The sequence below is a fragment of the Sabethes cyaneus genome, chromosome 3, assembly GCF_943734655.1.
Source record: "Sabethes cyaneus chromosome 3, idSabCyanKW18_F2, whole genome shotgun sequence".
In the NCBI taxonomy this organism is placed as follows: Eukaryota; Metazoa; Arthropoda; class Insecta; order Diptera; family Culicidae; genus Sabethes; species Sabethes cyaneus.
In genome coordinates this window covers 144,926,281-144,948,478 of record NC_071355.1, presented here as the reverse complement: position 1 = coordinate 144,948,478, position 22,198 = coordinate 144,926,281, and the positions used below count along the sequence as shown (strand labels likewise).

General features: G+C 45.0%; 1 protein-coding gene across 1 annotated transcript in view; it reads left to right on the top strand.

Annotated features, from left to right (window-relative positions):
- LOC128744517 (discoidin domain-containing receptor tyrosine kinase B) overlaps positions 1 to 22,198 on the top strand; it is a 672,699-nt gene that overhangs the window by 266,330 nt on the left and 384,171 nt on the right. Inside the window, exon 2 of the mRNA XM_053841578.1 lies at positions 8,938 to 9,321. Coding sequence (XP_053697553.1) covers positions 9,207 to 9,321 — 115 coding nt within the window. The 5' untranslated portion in view covers positions 8,938 to 9,206. The remainder of the gene's footprint in view (positions 1 to 8,937; positions 9,322 to 22,198) is intronic.

Here is a 22,198-nt window from a genome sequence, read left to right as displayed (position 1 = left end):
ATAAACAGAACCATTTTTTGAAATACTGGATAATGTTACCACCTAGACAGGGCTCGAACCGGGAGTTAGTCATGCAACCTCATTCGTTTCCTTGCACCTTTGCTATCTGAACCATAGCGGATGTGATTGAGTGAGTTGAAATTAGTCGTATTTAAATCTTGGTGATATTCCCTCTCATATCATAGTTACTTGTCCTGCATTACCAATAGGGTAGAAAAAGACGGCATTCGTTAGGTGGAAGAGGACACGAATAGTGGCCGTAGAATAGCAAAATAAGAAGTCAAGTACAAGCCGTTTATCAACACTTACGGCTCATTTTAATGCAATTGACTAAATGCATTATATTGTTACGTTATATGCGCATATATTGCTTTCTTTAATGCTGATTTATGTTAATGCTTCTATGCATCAACAATGTTATTATACGTTTTATAAGCATTAAGATTGCCAATATACAAAAGTTTGGCACTAGGGATGCGGAATTATTTTCAATTACGGTTTTAGATTAATGCTTGTGGTTACTTGGGATGATACCTACATATATGATCAGACAGAGTTAAAGTCTGAACACCCACCACACTTTTGGTTCACGCAGCTTTCCAATTGAACTTCGTAATTTTGTATGATTTTTTTATCAATTTGTTTGTCTATTTTGGAGTCAGTCTTCAGGAAATTCTAATTTTAGTTTAGATTTAGATGTTTGAACCATACTCTAATCAAATGCTGATAATAATTTGTGGGCTTTTCTTTTATACATCTTCTGAAACGCACTTGTGTACATCTTTAACCTTCTATTCACTTACTCCTCACTTAAAGCTGGTGCTTTACGTTCACTAAGAAAAACATGCCACGTTCTCAGTCCCTTCGTAGAAGTGGAACGTCCGGAAAATTCAACCTGTTGGGAGGCTGCTTGATAAACTCTTTGACTCGTTTACAATGGGTGTGTGATGAATGCTTTTTGTAATTAATTAGTGTTTTTATTAGCCCCATCAATCATAATCATGAACACTCTCTTTCATTGGCTGGAGTTTGTGAGCTTGCTTTGCTAGCGCTGCTCTGAGCAAATGAGGCGTGGTCGCTCGAGGAAGGAAAATCATCAAATCAGACCGAACCCGTTCCATTCATATACCTATAGGTGGGGATGCCAACTGACGAAACCGGAACAAATCTTGGGAGCTGTAGGGCACAGACATGAAATTGACATACTGCGGCTGCGGCCAGAGTGCTGAAGTTGGCTGGAAATTATTCACTGGCCTACTTGGTGTACTTCTCAGTGACATCATTTTCCGTTCGGTTCTATTTTGCTAGACGATAGAAGTCACTGCGAGTTAGTGACGGCTGGTTTACTCAGTGACGCTGCACAGCAAAGTATAACTGCGGTAATCGAGTAGGAGTGTAATCGGTGCGATCAAGCGTTCCGAGATTAGGTCCCAACTGCTGCGACCTTCACCCAGTGTGCTGTGATATATGATGACAGGTATCATTACACAAGTGCAGATTTGAAGAGGCAAACACTCGAAGCGCGAAAATATTTTACTTATCCGTCTCATAAATAAATCATAGGAAATCGAAATTCAATAATATCAGTCTTCGGGGCCTCCGGATGCCCCACCTATTTAAATTGAATAAAAAAACAGCCGCCGGAAATGATTTCGTTTCATCCGCTTTTCCGGCTCGTAACACGCCGCGGCTGTCGGATTTCAACTTGCCTCCATTGAACCGACAAAACATTTCTAGGATTTTGATATCAGGCCGCACAGTAAGCCCGCACCAGTCCCTATTTTGCATTCATTTGCCGTAGTCAATTTACGCCGATGCTTCTCCCCCGCGACACAGTTCATAGCTGTAGGAGGAGGAGGAGCCCTAATGGATCCGAGATCCAAAAATTACGAGTTTAATTTACGTGATTCATCATCCGCTGAGAGTCGTTTACCCCGGCATCGCCTGCAATCTCAATCATGATCATGATGATCAGCATAATTATTTTTATCGCCACTTAAATTATTTCTCTCGCATAGAACGAGTTACGGTTTTTTCTCCTCTCACACGAAGCAAAACTTTTTTTTCCTGTTCGATCATTTAACGAATATTGCGATTATGTTTCGAGCTCATCGTTATTCGTTATTTGCTTTTTGATTTGCGTTCCCACATCCTGCGTTCAGGAGAAGAAAAAATAACGAAATGCTGCTTCAAACCGTGCCGAGTAGCGAGCGAAAATGTCGGCGACGAAATCAATATCGCTACGTGATTTGCGTTTCAATTCAGGTTGAAATTTGTACCATTTGCTTACTGCCGGAATGTTTATTAAATTTTGCCGACTTGAGCGAGCTTGCAGCTACAACGACACAGTCGATGCCCCCGAGAACATGGGCCAATAGCTCATGCTAATTTGTCACCATCCGTGCAGCAATAGCAACGTATAAATCTAGCAAATTAGTGAAACTTTCACGTTTCTTCTACCTCTCCTGCCGAGACTTATGAGGTGATTCTTTATTCGATACCCTTACTGAATGGTAAATAGTACTTAGCCAAAGACGAGAACGCTTGCCTTATTATTACACATCGCATAAACTTTTATCTGAAAACACCTAGGATTCGTTGCTTTAAGGAATCCGAAGCATTCACTGTTCGCTGATTGAAAATCTGGCTTCCATTCGTGCATTCCTTCATTGCCACCCGTCAAAAGATTCCGCCTGCTGCTTCCTAGTAGATCCCGTGCCGGGATATCTTTACTTCTAGCTTCCCAACAAAAGCGCACACACCTTCTCCCTCCTACCACAATGCAGTGCACCGCAAATAAACCGAGTATTGAAGCACTTTTAAGTCGAAAATATGACTGAAATCCTCCTCCTTCGTACCGATTTGTGTTCGTATTCCGGATTGCTGCGAATCTCCGCGTCTTATCAACTGTGAAAAGGCCTCACCGATTTCATATCACGAGCTTGATGAATACGGCAAGACCGACCGTGGCGAACCGGCCTGATCCCGGTGGCGGATGCCTGGCACGATGCTGTTTGAACTTTCCACTTTCCAGAAATATGTATACGTTCCTACGCTACCCCTACGCGGGGTAGCTTTGGACCCGCTGCGGACTTTTCTAATGTGGGACAGAAATAGAATGTTCTCCAATATTTATTACTGATAGCAATACACTAAAAGTGCGGGGAACGAATATGGTTAACTTAGAAGCTTGCTTACTTACTTAGTTGGCCATACGTCTTATGGTAAGGTCTGCGTAACGTAATTCATTCATCTAATTCGGTCAATGGCAGCTGATTTCCAGTTCCACGGGCACCCAATGCTCGCCAGGTCGCACGCCACCAAAGACGGTTCTTAGCACCTGCCGTTAGAAAATTCCGACTGCTGGTAGTTTCTCTTCTAGTACTTACTTACTTTAGCAGTCGAGAGCCGGAGTGGCTCTTGCCGTATCCTCTCCATTGTACTCGGTCCTGAGCTACTCGTCGCCAAGTCGTTGCCCCTCTCGACACACGCAAGTCAGCTTCAACTTGATCAAGCCATCTAGCACGTTGGCCCCTCTATTTCTGGTGCCGGTGGGGTTCTTGAAGAGAACGGATTTCACTGCACAGTCGTTCGGCATCCTTACGACGGGGCAGGCCCACCGTAGTCTCCCAACTTTCGCCAGGTGTACGATGGGAATCTCTCCAAGCAGTGCCTGTAGCTCATGATTCATACGCCTACGCCACTTTCCGCTTTCCGTTTGTACTCCACCAAAAATAGTTCGCAACACCTTCCGTTCAAATATGCTAGTGCACGAATGTCTTCCGTAAGCAAAGTTACTGTCTCAAGTCCGTAGAGAATTACCGGTCTGATTAGCGTTTTGTACATCGTCAGCTTTGTGCGGCGGCGTATGCTCCTGGATCGAAGCGTCTTGCGGAGGGAAAAGTAGGCTCAGTTTCCAGCTTGAATGCGTCGTTGGATCTCCTTACTCGTATTATTGTCGGCGGTGACCAGAGTTTCTCTCTTAGTAGTGACCACATTTCATGCCCGTAGAAGACAACCGATCTGATTAGCGTTTTATGCAATGTCCGCTTTGTAAGGAGACTCAGATTATTCGACCACAAGTACCCGTAGTAGGCACGACTTCCGCTGACAATACGTCTTTTAATCCTACGGCTGGTATTGTTGTCCTATGTTGCTACTGAGCCCAAGTATACGAACTCGTCGCTTCATCGAACTTATCTCCGTCGATTACCACGGTACTACCTAGGTGGGCCCTGTCGTCCTCGGTCCCGCCAGTCAGCATATACTACGTTTTAGACGTATTTATCTTCAACCCAATCTTCTCTGTTCCACATTTTAGTCTGAAGTACTGATCTTCCACCGCCTCAAATGTTCTGCCGACAGAACTTACTTACTTACTTATGTGTCCATATCCACCGGTCTTGCAGAACAAAGGGATAAAATCAGAGATCTCCACTGCTGACGGTTACCTGCCATGGCTTTTACCTGTCGCCAGGACATGTTCTTGTCTACAGCCCGGATATCGTTGGCTAGGCTGCGTCGCCATGAGCCTCTGGGTCTGCCTCTTCTACGCTGTCCTTGTGGATTCCAGTCGAGTGCTTCTCTGCAAACCTCGTTCGCTTGTTTCCTCAAGGTGTGTCCCATCCACTTCCACCTACGTTCTCAAATTTCTGTGGCTATTGGCCGTTGATGACACCGACGATGGACTTCCTTATTGGATATCCAATTATCAGGCCACTAGGCACGAATAATGTATCGCAGACACCTGTTAATGAATACCTGCAGTTTTTGCGTTGTCTTCGCTGAGACGCCCCACGTTTCGCAGGCATACAGCAGTACGGATTTAACGTTTGAATTAAAGATTCGGGTTTTCGTACGTAAAGTGATCTGGTTTGAGCGCCAAATGTTTCGCAGACCTGCAAAGGCACCCCTGGCCTTCCTGATCCGTGTGGCTAAATCAGTCTTGGTACCACCATCGGTCGTTGTCTGGCAACCAAGATATTGAAACTCGTCTACCTGTTCAACTTGTTGTCCCGCTCCTGTGAAGTTGGTGGAATTGTCAGTGTTCACTACCCTAGACTTAGCTTTCGTTACATTAACTGTGAGACCTGCTGTCTGGGAGCTCCCTGGCGCTCTATTGGATTTCATACTCTTGATGGCTACTACAATTTCATTCAGCGACGGCGCCTCCGAGTTGACGCGATTAGTCCAACGAACTGTAGGCGTCATACGCTGCTGGTTTTGTTGGTCTCTGACATTTGAAACTCGGAAGAGTTGTTCAAAATGTTCAGTCCATCGCTTTGGCTGTTCTGTCCGGTTAGTCAGTAGCTGACCAGCTCTGTCCTTTAGCGGCATCTTTGTATTCATCCTGGCACCACTAAGGCGGCGAGAAATATCGTACAACAAACGGATATCACCATTGGCGGCTGCGTTTTCTCCTTGTTCGGCTAGGGAGTTAGTCCAGGCTCTCTTGTCCCGCCCACAAGCACGATCAACAGCCCTCTCCAGTTCGGCATATCGTTGACGGACAGCTGTCTTAGCCCGCGCTCGCTCAATTCCGGCTTTCGCCTCTCTCCGCTCATCGATCTTCCTCCAAGTTTCATCCGAAATCCACTCCCTCCACCCGCTGCGCGCTTTGCCGAGAGTTTCATCACTGGTCGTGATGAAGGCGTTCTTGATGCCGGTCCATTGCTCTTCGACGGTTCCACCAGGTGGCAACTCCGAAGCTCGAGGTTCAATTTGTTCGGCAAAGGCCCTTTTCACCTCAGGATTCTCCAATCGGCGGACGTCGTAGCGGCATCCAACTTTCTCCTCCCGCCGTTGGACACGTGCGACGCGCAGACGTATCTAAGCGATCATCTTGTTATCGGTCGGATGCAATATCAGCGCTGCGTTTGTTGCGTACATCAGGAAGGCTCCTTCGCCATTTCCGGCTGATGCAGATGTGGTCGATTTGGTTTTCTGTTCGGCCGTCGCGGGAAACCCACGTAACTTTATGTACTGGTCTATGGGGGAAGAGCGATCCACCAATGACCATGTTGTTATTACCACAGAATTCTGTAAACAGCTCCCTGTTTTCGCTCATCTCTACTAGGCCATGGCGTTCCATGACGCGTTGTTTCAGCCAATCTTCGCGTTGAAGTCGCTCATGTGAATTTGGATGTCCCCCTTCGAGATTTTCTCAATCACGCTGTTCAGCTGGCTGTAAAAACTCTCTTTCTTCTGCAGATCGGCAGAAGCTGTTGGCGCATAGCACTGGATTGCTGTAAGGTTCCTAACCCGTGTTCTGAATCTGGCAACGATTATGCGCTCATTTATCGGTTTCCACTTCATCAGGGCCGCATGTGCCCTTGGGCTCAGTAGGAATCCAACTCCTCTTTCTCGAGTAGCATTTTCACCTCGTATGCCAGAATACAGCAAGACTTGCACGGATGATGTCCTGTGTTCGCCGGTACCCGACCAGCGTACCTCGCTCAGCCCCACTATTTCAAGCTTCAGGCGGCTAGCTTCATTTGCAAGTTGAGCCAGCTTGTCCTGCTGGGCAAGGGTCAGTATATTCCATGTTCCGATTCGTGTCCGTGTTTTCATGCTAAAGGTCTTTGCCAGTAATCCAGAGAGATTTCTTCTTTTATTTTCGGTAACTTTCTTTGTGTTCCGGTGCAGTAGGCACATCACAGGCATTCCAAAATTCCTGTAGAAACTTCGTGTTTCCTTGCGGCGGATTCTTTTTCCATAGCTCTAGTCTCTCTTTACAATTCTCTGAGAGGTCAGTCCCGGTGTAATGGTGTAATAGTTAGCATTCACGCCTCTCACGCCCAGGATTCGGGTTCAAATCCCAACCCCGCAGAAGTCACGAATGAGCCTTAGACCATTATCATAGGCCAAGAGATGAAGACCATTACTTCCAGTAGCAGGACGGAAGAATTCCTCGGAATATTTGCGTCTCCGACATATTCACTTTTTTTTTAGGTTTTAGGCATTCTCAATAGGTCCTTTCGAGTCTATCGTAGAACTCGTCCTTACCGTCATAGGATTTATCTCTTGTCGGTTCGTATACGTTGATTAGGCTATAGTTAAAAATTTGCCCGTAATTCTTAACACACGCGGTCATCTACGGGCCTCCGCTGAATAATTCGTTGCTCCTGCTTTCTCAGCTCTATGAAACCCACTTCATGTTCTGCCTTTGTACCGCAACTGTAGTAGATGTGGTACTTGGGGAAAGCACCCGCAATAGGGTCTACTGTAGGAACTCCCTTTTTCCGGAATTGGGCTTCCGAACTTCCTGAATAGTAGCGATCTCCACCCCGAATGGATGTAGCTCTCGTGCAAGCAAGCCATATCGTGCCTGTTGATGCAGAGTTCAGACATTTTAGGTTCTGCCGCATATTCATACACCAATACTATTATTGTACATGTTTTGGATGAGTTTGCGTTACCGTAGATGGACCCAGAAGACCTTCACCTTAAGTGCCAACTATTATGAGCGTATAAAACGGGCAGGAACAAGACGAAATATGTATAGCGAATAAAATGATTCTACCAAATGAATGCCGACCTGCAGTTCCTACATATAAACAGCAAGACTAGCATGGCAGTTCTCTACAGATATGAACTATGGACAGTGTTTGAAGGAGACTAGAAGGTGTTTTGAGTTTTCCAATGGCGAGTTCTGTGAATCTCTTTTGGCGAATCTCGACGAGCGCTGCGACGAGCGACTTTTTCTAGTACCTAGTACTCTATGACCAGAAAGCATATTAACAAGGAAAGAATTTTATTGACAAACTATCCTGATGATAGCTGGAACTTACATCTAGTGTATGTGTTTGGGTATTGACTAACTATGAAGTAAATGAGTGGAAAATTTAACCCTTCGTATGGAGGTATTCCAAGGATTATATAGAAATTGAAACACAATCTTTTGTATACCTAGGTGTAAATCCATAAAAAGTTTTATGATTTTGCTGAGTTTGAGACTAATTTATTCAATGAAAAGCGAATATTTCCAATTTTGTCCATTCAAACTGGTTTTATTCTCAAATGAAATAATTTTCCACAAAGCGCAGGTTGTTTGAACAAATAAAATGTACGATCTGGTTTATATACACAATTATTTCCTTCACTGCCTAAAGCAACCCCGCTTGACGGTGGCCGCAATCAGCAACGCGCCGCTGGCTGGCATCTCTGGTGGCACCTTTCGACCTGGTCTGCCGGGAAGGGGAAAGTTCGTCTTCGCACCGATTGACGACAAATGGTGCAAACGGGCGGATCTTGCAGGCGAAATGTGTGCATCGCTTTGCACCGGGTGAAGTGTGTATGTGCGTGTATGTGTGAGTGTGCCTGTGTTTGCGTACGACCCAAATGGCGAACGATGATCAAGACTGCCTCTCAGTTTAGGGCAAGACCAACGCACCGGCAGTATCGTAAAGATGAATTTAATTAAAATTTACGATATCGCTTATTCGATGTAATTAAATACGGAAGAACGGCTTGGCGGCTCCTGGAAGCCTGCCTAGTACATAAGGTTTATATGACTGTCCCGACGATTCAAAGTTGTAATATTTTGCACCGGATTTAACTCATATAAAAGTTAAAAACCTTGAACTTTGTAAGCCAACCGATTTCTTTGTTTCAAATTGCTGCAAATGAAGATTGGCATATTCCATGCGAAACGAGTGCAGCTTGAAGTTTGGAACTTGCCAAAATCGTTTGCAGTGTGCACTCCATTTCGCTTAAAAGTCTGTTCTCAATTAATATTAATTGCACGGTCGGAGCTACAAATTGTGTCATGCTAAACGGCTGATGGTTTACTGCTAAATTTAGACCCTAGTCGGGCTCTCGAACCCACAATGAGCGGCATGAAATCTGATTCGCGTGAACCGTTTGCTTTTCATGACTCTCCGAACATATGGCACAAATTAAATTTTCCTCTTTTCTCTCTGTTTTCTCCGTTTACAGACCGTGGCTAGCCGAAGGAAGCAACATGCCAAACGACGGTGAACCGCACAAAGTTTAATACCGAACAGAAATCATATTGACGACGACAAACCGCCGACCGCCTCCGGTGCAGCCCACAGCACACATACACACCACACACGAGGTCCACGTCAGGTCGCCGTGGTCACGAATTGTGCCACTGTCGGAAGTGTCGGATCAGTAAGTGCAAATTAGGTTGCTGTCGGTGTAGGTTGAGCTCTCAACATTAGAACACAGGTTCCACGCGAAAAATGGCAGTCATTCGATCGCCGGAAGTGCTCGTCAACGCCGTCACCTGGTGGAACAAATTCGTGCTGGTGCTCATCTTCCTCGAGGTGTTTTTGCACGTCGAGACACTGGATTTGGGTAAGTTTTAGGACCTAAGACGAAGAGAAAAAACGGAAAAGTGCTTTCAAACTGTAAAATGTCATCGGAATTACCTGGAAATGTTATCGTTTATCATTGTTTCTTGTTTCAGTTTTCGAAACCTTAAAGCCCTATTACAATCGGCCTAACACATCGAAGATTTATGTCTCTAATTGCCTCGAATTCCATAGCCTTCTGGAAGCAATTTCCGCATAAATTTCAACTAATAGGGAAGATCAGGGATTTCCTCTATCACTTAAAATTTATCGATTCACGCAGCATAGTGGGTTCCAAGTATTAATAATTTGAGATTTAAATTCTTCTAGTAAAACTATCCCAAAAACAATTTTTCTAGAAGTCTAGTTCCTTTTGAAAAAAAAAAAAATTATTATGTAGGTCAATAAATTCTGAGTGAAAAGAAAGGTGCAATATAGAAGCGGCATCTTCAAGTCCATTCTCCAGCAGGAACATAGAACCGAACAACTTCGAACATCAGACCTTAAGCGAAAAGGGTCATCGAGTAGTTATAGTATTCTAACCGTAATTAGTGCTGGTGTGACTAAAACAGCGTCGCAGCCCAGAATTCTTCCAATTAAATTATATGACCGTCCACCAGCGCATTTCTCTCTCTTCATATGTAAATGAGCACGAGTCCCACGAGACAATTATGTATGCAAATTATGGTTTCATTGTCTTGTTGGTGCCGTTGTGCACTCGCCATCGGATGATCTGTCCTCTATTTTTCTCACACTATTTTTTTAATCTGGCGAAAATCTCCGTTTGGAAATTCAAATACGTTGTTGAAATGAGTTAAACCCCGCCAGCTAGGGGTCTGTGGGGGTGACTGGGCGAATTCTTCGTTTCACGGCCAGAATGAGGTGCCGTAGGATGGATGATACAATGGTTGAAATTCGCACTCCGGCAATTATATTCATGATTCAGCGAATAAATCAATCATTTGCGGCATCTGGGCTGCGCTTCGGTGAAAATATGTGTGCAAGTCATTTGCATAATCGCGTTGAAAACAAATTAATCAAATGTTTACCACCTGCGTGAGCCAATTAGCCTTATTGGAAAGTGCAGGTGTGTCGAATAGCAAGAAACTTCGACTAGCGCTGGTTTCGAAAATTCCGAGAATGGTTTAATTAAACATTCTTCAACGGAAGCATATGATTATCCCTATGATGATAATGCCCGCTTTCTTCGATATTAACGCTCATTTATTTCAGCTCCAACTCGAGAATTCCCCAACTCGGGCACGCCGATCCTTTTAACCTTTTTTTTATTTTTTCACCCTAACCGCGAATTTTAATCAATGCTATCATCAGACTACACACTCCCATTCGAATTATTTTCCTTCGTTCGGATTCTTATCGTCTTCTCGAATGTTGCCAATTTCATTTCTGACGGGTGTTGAATCGTTCATCTGTTAAACTCTAAATTGGGCGCTTGTTTATGCGATCCGTCCCTAAGCAGAAAAGGGAGAGAAAAAAAAATATTGCAAACCTCAACAAGATATAGTGTTAGCACACCGAAAAGAGAAGATTGAAATAATAAACGTTACCCTTTTTCGTATGCTGAAAAGTAACTCTTTGCTGCCTGTGTCAATTTAAGTGGAAATTCAACACCAGAGTTCTTTTAGAGAATAACTTTTCAAATAGTTAAAGTTGCACTATGGAAATCTAATTATTAAGGACTCTTGCTGCTAAACCCAAAACTACTGATTCCAACTTATTACTAAATTTTTTATTTCATTTCTGTGATTAATCTGACATAGGTCGTATCGAACGATGTTTGAACCGTTAAAATCTATCACTTAGTTTTAGCGGGAAAACATTCAATTGTTCTGGTTATATGCCAAAGTATACTTCGCTGGATTGAATCAAACGCTGCGTGCTACTTTATAACCGAAACAAATTAGTTTTTTTGAACCACTGTAGAACGTGCTTCTGCAAAAGTACTTATTCACTTACTGTGTCCATGTCCACCGGTTCGACTGAACAAAGAGATGGAATCAGAGATCTCCACTACCGACAGTTACCCTTCATGATTTTCACCTGTCGCCAGGACAGGTTCTCGTGTACAGCCCGGCTGGTGTTGGCGAAACTGAAACGTCATGAGTCTCTAGATGTACCTCCTCTATGTTGTCCATGCGGATTCTTGTCAAGTGCTTATCTACGTTTATAAACTCCTGTTGCTATCAGCAGGGCCGGCGCTAGCCAATTTGTCGCTTCACGCACCCCTAGAACAAATAAAAAACAGCCATCGTTGCTATGTGCAGACATTTTACTACTTACACACTCGCAAACGCCCAGTCTCGTAGCGTTTTTCCGCATAACCACTCATGAGGCAAACAACTCGTGATCAGCCAGCTGCCCGTGAAGGCTGGCGGTACACTGAGATACAGATTTTGCATTACTTTTTGTTTTCTTCTTCGTCTTACGCCCTCGATTCTACACGCGGGTAGGAGTGCGAGTCCTCGCGAGTGATCGGTATCAGTTGCTCAGGCTGCAATAACGTGCGAGAGCGACGACCGTGGCTGTTAGCTAAATGCATACTCGCAAAAGTCGTTACAGTGTATGAATAAGCAAGAGCGGAGGTCCGAAAGGAATGCTTATGCCGGCGTGTTCACTAGAACGTTTTGTTGCGAATACATTTTCATCAAGAGGAGGTGGAGCACAAACGGAAAGCGAAGAATGGCGCAGGCGTATGAACCATGCACTGCAGGCACTACTTGGAATGATTCTCAAAGTACACTTATCAAAAGTTGGGAGAGTACGATGGGTCGGTCACGTCGCAAGACTACCGGATGTCCATGCAGTGAATCTATGTTCTCTTCTAGAACTTCATCGGCCTTAAGGGCCATTCAGGTCGAGCGACAAGCCCAACTTCTTCTTTTGCCCAGGACCCAATACAGCGGACATTATCTCTAGATACACCACTTGCCATCCCGGCTTTATGCTGCTAAAGGAGAAGGAAGAAAGTTTTAAATTAACCACTTATTTATTTAATGCTACAGTTTTATTTAATGTAGGCAAAATGGCGCCACCTCGAAGTGGAGCTCCAAGCAGCTGCTTGTTTTGCTTAAGGGGAGCGCCGGCCCTGGCTATCTATCGGCCGTTGATGACATCGACGATGGAGTTCCTCATTAGACATCCAGTTGTCTGGCCACCAGGCACGAATGATGTATGACAGGCAGCGATTAATAAACACCTGCAGTTTTAGCGTCATCTCCGCTGAGACGCACTACCTTTCGCAGGCATAGCCTGGGAGCTCCCGGAGAGGTCATTTAACTTGCTCTGCATATCGCGTTGTGCGAGCAAGACAATGTCGACGGCTAGGTCGAAATCATTTAGCTGCCCCTTCGTTAGTGAATTCCAATGCAAACCTCGATTTGGTATATTGTCAATCACTGCAACTAATGTCTCATCCATAACGTAGAGAAACATCGGTGATAATATGAAGATCGGTCTCACACCAGCAGTAACCCTATAGGCTCATGGCGAGAACGCCTAGTACTGTGTCTCGATGAGATGAACCAGCAAATCTGGGATCCGAGATGTTTTCGTGGCTCATTCGCTCAAACGCTTTTCCGAAGTCAACGAATACCGGCAGAAAAGAGTCCTGCAATACATTGATGTGCTCCAGTATAATGCGGAACGTTGTGACATGGTCTACACATGATCGGGCAGCAAGGAATCCAGCTTGCTATCGCCGGAGAGCAGCGTTGATCTTCTTCTGGATTCGGTTGAGAATTACCTTACAGAGTACTTTGAGAGTAAAACAGAGCAACTTGATGCCACACCAGTTACCGCATTCAGTTAGGTCTACTTTTTCAGGGACTTTGACCAATAACCCTGCATCCAGTCCACCGGAAAAGTTGCGGCTTCCCATATATTGCTGAAAAGCTGATGCATCATATGGGATGACAAAAATGGGTCAGCTTTGAGCATTTCGGCTGAATTACAGTCTATCCCTTGCGCTCTATTGGATTTCATACACTTGATGGCAGCTTCAATTTCATTCAGCGATGGCGCTTCAGAGTTGACGCGATTAATGCGAAGAACGGTTACCGTCACATGCCGTTGGTTTGGTTGGTCTCTGACGTTTGCAACGCGGAAGAGTTGTTTAAAATGTTCAGTTCATCGCTCAAGCTGTTCCGTACGGTCAGGCAGTAGCTGACCATCTCTGTCCTTTAGCGGCATGTTTGTATTCATCCTGGCACCATCAAAGCGGCGATAAATATCGTACAACAAACGGATATCACTAGAGCTAGGGAGCATAGAGTCTAGGAAGTTATCCCAGGCTTTCTAGTCCCGTTTACAAGCTCGTTTAAGTAATAGCTCTCTCCAGTTCAGCATATCGTTAACGGACAGCTGTCTTAGCCGATCTGGTTCGCGCTGGCTTAATGCCGGCTTTTCCTGCTCTCCATTTATCGATCTTCCTGCAAGTTTCATCCGAAATCTGCTCACTCCGCCCGCTCCGTGCTTTGCCGAGGGTTTCGTCACTGGTCATGATGAAGGCGTTCTTGATGCCGGTTCATTGCTCTTTGACGGTTCCACCGTCCGAGGCTCGGAATTCAAGTGCTTATTTGCTTACCCTGGTGCGATGTCCATTAGGATTTCACCTGCAGGTGAATGCCTCGCCAACAAACTCGGGTCATAGCTGTCCGTCTCCATTTTCTCGAATGTCCCTCATTTTCCACAGCTTGCTTCACTTGGTCTAACCATCGAGCACGCTGTGCTTCATCTTCACCTCAACGCAACGAATACCATTTCTGCGGTGTTACATTCAATACAATTCAACGACGACACTATGCCAGCGTCCTGAAAGTAAAAACGAGTTAGATTTAAACTTCTCGCTCGGTGGTAATTCTGCAATAGATGTAGGAAGGGCACAATATGTGTCGATAACCCAACTAAACGCGTCGCTATTCTTGAGAAGTGGATTTTGCGGTCTCCTTTTGTCCAGCGCCTCTATGGTTCAAAGGTTCAAGTACCAGCGAACCACATGCCCTGGCGGGTGTTGTGAGTTCAAATCCGGTTATAATCTCAGATTATAGCTTGGTTCGACTCATGCACCTTCCAGCATTGGACAAAAGGTAGGAGTCAAAATGACTACTTGTCAAGCGTAGCTACCCATATCCCCCTCCCCCTCCTTTCCGCTCTTCTCTCCTTCACCAAAAATTTTCATTTCTTTCCCCTACCGTCCCTTCATCAATTGTAGAACCATCGTTTCAAAAAATATTAATTTTCTTCATACTTTTAAGAAAAAATACGGATAAAATTATTTGTCACGGTTTCGAAGGAATTCTCGGACTTGTCCTGTAATATGGCTCATTAGGCGGCGCACACATCTTATTCCACCAAGGTCTTCATCTGATTGATGTCTTTGACAACTTTTCCCTTTGCCTTGAGTCTCCTCTTCATGATTGCCCAGTATTTCTCAATAGGGCGGAATTGGAGGCAATTGGGTGGGTTAAGGTATTTCAGAACAAACTGGACCCCTTTCTCTGCATACCATTATTGAACGGCTTTGCTGTCATGACAGCTTGTCAAATTTGGCCAAAACATCACGGGATGGTGGTGGGATCGAATGAACGGCAAAATTCGTTTTTGGAGACACTCCTTTTGGTACTGCGTCATTAGCCCGCATGAATAAACCAGTTTGCTTTGCTTTTCCCGTGTAAATCTTATGGATGAAGCAAAGCAAACTGTTTTATTCATACGGCCCATTGTCTTATTTGTAACGAAAACTTTCGTTTTTCTACCACAGCTGCAAATACCCTGCCAAATCATAAATTTTCGTGCAAATTAGTCGGCAAAACCAAATTTAAATTTGCTTGGAACATCTCCCCGAGCCGTTGCCAGGTAAAATTTTTGTCCTGTCATTTGCCCGAAATCAGCCTCGACATAGGTTTCATCGTCTATCAGAAGACACCCTGGTTAGCACTCGGTCATATAACTTTCGAGCACGGATTTTGGCCACACTATTCTGTTTTATGGTTCGGCTTGGCTGTTTTCTCACTCGATACGACTTGATTGCTTCTTGGAGTCAAATTCTCCTCACCGAATTTTCTGGCCAAATCACGGTCCGACAGATTGGGATTCCTCTTGATGGTCTTTAAAATCTTACCACGCAGTTGCCGATCGACAGTTCCCCTCCGATGATTAGCTTAAGACTTCCGAAACGTCGTCAATGTTTCCTTATATCGTTTGATAACGCATCATACGGTATTTCTGGGCAATTTCAGCTGTGTAACTAGCCTAGATTATAGATTATTAAAGGAAGTAAATACGCCAGTCTTTGATTTCCCCATACATGAGTAAAAACTATGCCTTCAGCACTATCTACTGGCGTTAGGAGGATATAGACTATCATAGTCTTTGTATCGGCTTCTCATTTTTCGCAAGTGTTAGTGACAATCAAACGTGTGCCTGTGAGAACGCTTTACGAACACTATGACAGGCTAGTACACCCTGTTGCCGTCAGGAGCCAGTTTACTAATGCCAAGAACCAGGCTTGTTATTTCCTCACTCATTGTGCAAAAAGTGCAACTTTTTTTTTCAACACAATGAGCAGAACTGCTTTCGGATATGAGAAATAAATCCACACAATGAGAAACAGACTAAACATAAAGAGAAAAACTGACGCGCAGAAAAACTTCTTATTGCGCTCTGTTGGCGCTTGCCCTACGTTGTGTATTTTGCAGAAAGAAAGGAAACGACGATAGCCGGCAGCAAGCGTGTATAGCAGGCGGGAACGACGACAGCCGGCGGCTGCTGGATAATAACCACCAAAGAGGATGGTAGTGGATCGGAAATTTCACTGTTACAGAATATCACTTAAGTCACCGTATTAGGCACTATAACTTAGAGATTTATTTCAGGCTAAACGGGTCCAACTAATAACTAATTACACAGGTAAGTATTGCAGAGTGGTAAGTATATTTGGTTGCAGGATAACGAAGACGCAAGTTTTGCGTTCACTCTTGCTACTGGTTCGATCTGGACTGACTATCGTCCGATCGCTACTGAAATTATTATGCGGCTGACGGGTTGCCAGAAGGGCTAGAAAACTGGTCTAAATGTGCGCCCGTTAGCACCAATCTGCTACAGGATGCAATTCTACCGCCAGTGCGGTCGATTTTACTTCTAAGTCTCAACATACCCGCCGCCTTGAACAATCATGTTCAACAAAAAATGTAAACAAGTAACATAAATTTTAACTAACTAGTAATACAGGTTGGTTTTTATAATTCTAACACTATTTCTTCTCTCGTTAGTTCATTCTGACGACATATCCGAACTGCGTTGGGCTGGTTGTGGGTTGTTGGCCATTGGTGAATCTTGTGAAGTGCTGGCTGGTACTGGAGAACACGGCAACAGGCAAATTTTTGCAATCGGACGAGTGATAATTCCACGAGTAGTGCGGACTGAAACAACTCGTGCCAGCTGATCCTTTCCGGGCATAACAGCTTGTATTCGCCCTAACGGCCAGCGAATCGGTGGTTGCAGTTCGTCGACAATGATGACCATTCTGCCGGGAACTATTTCATCATTTCGTTTCCATCCTCTGGTGTCTTTCTGTAGTTCTTGTAGATACTCCTTTCGCCAATGGATCCAAAATTGCTGCACATGCAACTGCAGCTGCTGATAGTGGTCGAGTCGGTTCACAGGTATGTCGTTAAGATCTGGGTCGGGCAGGGCTTGCAGGGATGATCCGATAAGAAAGTGTCCAGGTGTGAGTGCGGCTAAGTCGTTCGGATCTTCTGTCATGGGAAGCAGGGGACGGGAGTTCATTATCGCCTCAATTTGTGTCAAAATAGTACACATGCTCTCAAACGTTAGGCGAGTCGGTCCTAGCTGTCGAAATAGATGTTTCTTGGCCACTTTAACGGCTGATTCCCAAAGGCCCCCAAAGTGCGGCGCTTTGGGCGGTATTAGATGCCAGGTGATGCCTTCTTCAGCGCAACAGGAAACTATTTCATTCTGCTGTGATTTATTGTGCAGCATAGTGAAAAGTTCAGCCAGTTCGTTCTTTGCACCTTCGAAATTTTTACCATTGTCAGAATGGATATGCGCAGGACAGCCACGCCGGGCGATGAACCTTCGGAGGCAACACAGGAATGCTTGGGTGGACAGGTCATTCACCAATTCTAAGTGCACTGCTTTGGTTGAGAAGCACACAAAGACGCACAGGTAAGATTTGGCAGGTGCTGCACGCTTATGAATCGGACGAAGATACAGTGGGCCAGCGTAGTCAATGCCGGTGATACTGAATGGACGACTTGGGATTATTCTCGGAGCTGGTAATTGACCGATTTGTTGCTGGGCAGGTACTGGATTGAGGCGTGTGCAACGAAAACAATTTCTGACGATGCTTTGAACTAGTTTGCGGCCTCTTGGCGGCCAAAATTCCTCTCGAATTGTACTTAACAGCAGGCGCCCGCCGCCGTGAAGCAATTTACGGTGGTAATGTTCAGCTATCATCCGGGTAAGCGGGTGGTTAGCGGGAATTAAAGCCGGATGCTTTGCTTGATAGGGTAACTGGGACAAATTAAGACGGCCTCCTACTCTCAACACTCTCTCTGGGTCTAAAAACGGGCTCATCAGGTGAATGGAGGATTGTTTTGAGACGGTTTCACCTTTCTGAAACTGGGTGGCTTCTTCGACTGTTTGTGCCCCACCAATGAAACCGTCGACATAAGGACATTTCTTAAGAGCCTGTGCACCGGCCTGATATGGTTCACCTTCGTCTGTCGCTAGCTGCTGGAGAGTACGGGTCGCAAGAAATGATGAAGGAGCTAAACCATAAGTTACAGTTAGCAATTCGTAGGTTTGTACAGGTGATTCTGATGAAAAGCGCCATAAAATGCGCTGCAACGGGGTATCTTCCGGATGAACGCATATTTGTCTGTACATTTTAGCAATATCTCCGACTAGAGCAACTGGGAATGTGCGAAACCGTAAGATGATTGTGAGAAGATCGTCCTGCACCACGGGGCCTACGCAAAGAGCTTCATTAAGCGAGAAACCGGTAGAAGTTTTTGCAGAGCCGTCGAAAACGACTCGAACCTTGGTTGTCGAACTTGCTTCCTTAATTACGGGGTGGTGAGGTAAATAATAGGCTCGAGAGTTGTGTTCTTCGTCCTCTTTGACCAACTGCATATGGCCAAGGGAGAGATACTCTCGCATGAACTGGTGATAATCATCTTTAAGTAGTGGGTTTCGCTGCAGCCGTCTTTCAAGTAATTCAAATCGTCTCATAGCAGCAGATTTTGACTCACCTAACATTGATTCGAAGTCAGGTTTCTTGGGGTAGCGTACAAAATAGCGTCCTTCAGGATTTCGGGAAACAGTAGCCTGGTACAGGGTTTCACATTGCGTCTCCTCAACCGAGTAGTAGCCTTCAGTGGTAAGTTCTTCGGTTTTCCAAAAACGTTCGATGCTGTCTTCCAGAGAGGTATTCGAAACTAATACGGTATTGCAGACTGCCGAAGAAGAAACTGGTGAAGAAAGAACAGGACTTGCAGAGCCAACAATAGTCCATCCGAAGACGCTGTCTACTAAAAGCGGTAGATTTTTGTCCAACTGAATACGCGCAGAACTGGGAAAGAACGAATAGAAATGTCTGGCTCCTAATACCATATCGATTGGTTGACTCTTGTTGAACGATGGATCTGCCAGGAACAATCCCTTGGGAATTTTCCATCCAGTTGTAGAAATATCCTGAGAAGGAAGATTTGCCGTTACCTTATCCATTACTAGAAAACTTACACCGCAAGAAAAATCATCCCGTCTAGAATGGATTTGGGCAAAAACTGATTCCCGAACCGGCTTACAAAGTTTACCGGCTCCCTGTACGGTAACATTAACACGATCCCTTCTTAAGCGAAGAATTTGAGCCATTCGATCTGTGATGAGATTTGGCTGCGATGCGCTGTCCAACAGAGCGCGAGCCAGATGCGTATGTCCGAAGGCGTCGATTACCTTCACGATCACGGTGAGCAGGAAAACATTCTCTCTTGGATGCTGGACAGCGGAGCTGACTTCCACTTCTGGAACATTTTCGGTAGCTGGAACTGAAGACTGGGCTGACGCGGTTGCTGTAGTAAATTCGTCAGGTTGAGAATTCTCCGGTAGAGTAGAACTTGAAGCAGTTGCTTCGATGATCCTTCGTGATCCGTCACCTTGCGTAGAATGCAGTAGAGTATGATGACGACGATTGCATTTATGACAACTGGAGTTGGATAAACAATTGCGAACCATGTGGCCAGTTTTTAAACAATTATGACAAAGTCGCTTGGATTGAACGAGTTGCTGACGTTCTCCAAACGTAAGCTGGTTGAACTTTGGGCATTTTATCGCCATGTGCGGTTGACCGCAAACACCACATCTTTCTGTGGGTTTGGATCCTACTGAATTTGCTGTAGAAGAGTAGGAAGACAAACGATATTGCGAGTAAAAGGGTCGCTTTGACGTGTTAGCTGGCGTAACAGAAGCAGGATTGGAAGCGTGGTTATGATTCACTGATATTGAATCCAAAACTCTGGTCCTTCTTTGGAGGAAATCGATTAAGCAGGTGTAATCAGGATTCTCTACGGTCGAGGCATGGTTTTCCCATTCCCGAAGAGTGCTGTCATGCAGGCGGGTACACAGAAGATGCTCCAAGATGGTACCCCACGAATCGGTTGGCTCGCCCAGTTGATGAAGAATTTTAACGTACCGCTCGAACTCGTCTACTAACCCATGTAACGTTGTAGCGGACTCCTTTTTCATGCACGGAATGTCGAAGAGTGCCTGCAGATGCCGTTTTTTAAGTAAATAATCGTTGGAATAACGCCCCTCTAATGTCTGCCAGGCCAAAGCGTAGTTGGCAGAGCTAATTCCAATCGATTCGATCAATTTAGCAGCTTCTCCCTTTACAGCTGCACGCAGGTAATGAAACTTTTGAATATCCGGAACTTCACTGTTGGAATGTATCAACGCTAGGAAAGTGTCGTGAAAGGCGAGCCACTGCTTATAGTCACCATCGAATTCCGGAAGAGAAATTTTTGGCAACTTGATGCCCGAGAGAGTGGAGGAAGACCGAGAGGGCTGAGGGCTCTGACTAGCAGGAACAGAAGGCAATTTCGAAATTAGACTGGCTTTTATTGCGAAGAGACGGGATTCAAAATCGGCACGTGCCGCTGCATGCTCCGCTTGACCCTCTGGACTGGCTTCAATGTCCTCTAATTGAGCCTGCACGGCCTCTAAGTTATCCCATATTCCGGAAAGATATTGTAACCTTAATGTTACCTGCGTTTGGTCTCGTTGAACGTCGAAATCAGCATCAAAAGCCTCTGCCCGACCCAGCGATGCTAGCAGCGTAGATCTCCGGGAACGCAGCTGCCTTTCTAGTGGTTGATCCGCCATGTTGATGAGCGGCACGATGAATTAAACTGGATATGAAACAGCCGAACGACCTGCAGAACGAAAGACCACAAGTAGACCCACAAAAGGGTAGAAAAATGCTTGGAAAGGTGCTCACCTTTGCCAAGGCTAATTATGCCTTGTATAAATTTCAGCCAACAGGAACAAATATGAATACCGGATTCACCGGTTCGAATAGCAGGATGCAGAAATGCCAAGAAATTCCACAGCACAGTGAAACTGGAACTACAGCTCGTGAAAAATTCCGAAAAATCCTCCGAATTTGTCGTAGCAGGTAGAAAAGCGTTAATTCCCACAGCTTGGGACGCCACAGCAAGATAATTGTCGTATTGTAGTCCTATTGTTGTCCAGATCGATGAAAGCGTCACTTTGTATTATGAACAATGGTGATTCGTAGTATAATAGCACTTTGTAGCAGGAACAATGATGCCTCGTGGCGGGAACAATAGCACTTTATATCAGGAACAATGGAACTTTGCAACAGGAACAATAGCGATGAGTGCCAGCCGATGCCAGCAGAACAATCAGGAACAGTTCCGATCCACGTGAAGCATGAAAGAACAAAGCAGAATCTAAAGGGCACCTGCGATACCCGCGAACTTCATTGGACAGGTCGTTACCTTACGCCCGATAAATCGAGCCTTGTAGAAAAATTAAACAGCTACTGGATGCGCCAAACAGCAAGTAACCAGTCAATCCTGGTCACGGCACCAATTTTATGTTGGCGCTTGCCCTACGTTGTGTATTTTGCAGAAAGAAAGGAAACGACGATAGCCGGCAGCAAGCGTGTATAGCAGGCGGGAACGACGACAGCCGGCGGCTGCTGGATAATAACCACCAAAGAGGATGGTAGTGGATCGGAAATTTCACTGTTACAGAATATCACTTAAGTCACCGTATTAGGCACTATAACTTAGAGATTTATTTCAGGCTAAACGGGTCCAACTAATAACTAATTACACAGGTAAGTATTGCAGAGTGGTAAGTATATTTGGTTGCAGGATAACGAAGACGCAAGTTTTGCGTTCACTCTTGCTACTGGTTCGATCTGGACTGACTATCGTCCGATCGCTACTGAAATTATTATGCGGCTGACGGGTTGCCAGAAGGGCTAGAAAACTGGTCTAAATGTGCGCCCGTTAGCACCAATCTGCTACAGGATGCAATTCTACCGCCAGTGCGGTCGATTTTACTTCTAAGTCTCAACACGCTCTTTAAATGAGAAACTTTCGGCTTCACTCACGGTCGTCTCGGTAGGTACAGCAGTAAGCGTGAAAATGAAAAGAGGCGTCAAGGCAATCAAACTTTGTTAAATTTTGAATCTTTGCAGAGAATTACCTTTGTTTATAATGGGACCTTCCTGCAGGTACGCGTCAAGAAGCAAGTGCATGGGAGTTCCAATGTTGTCATTTCTAAATAATATTTTTCGCACTGTTGCCATT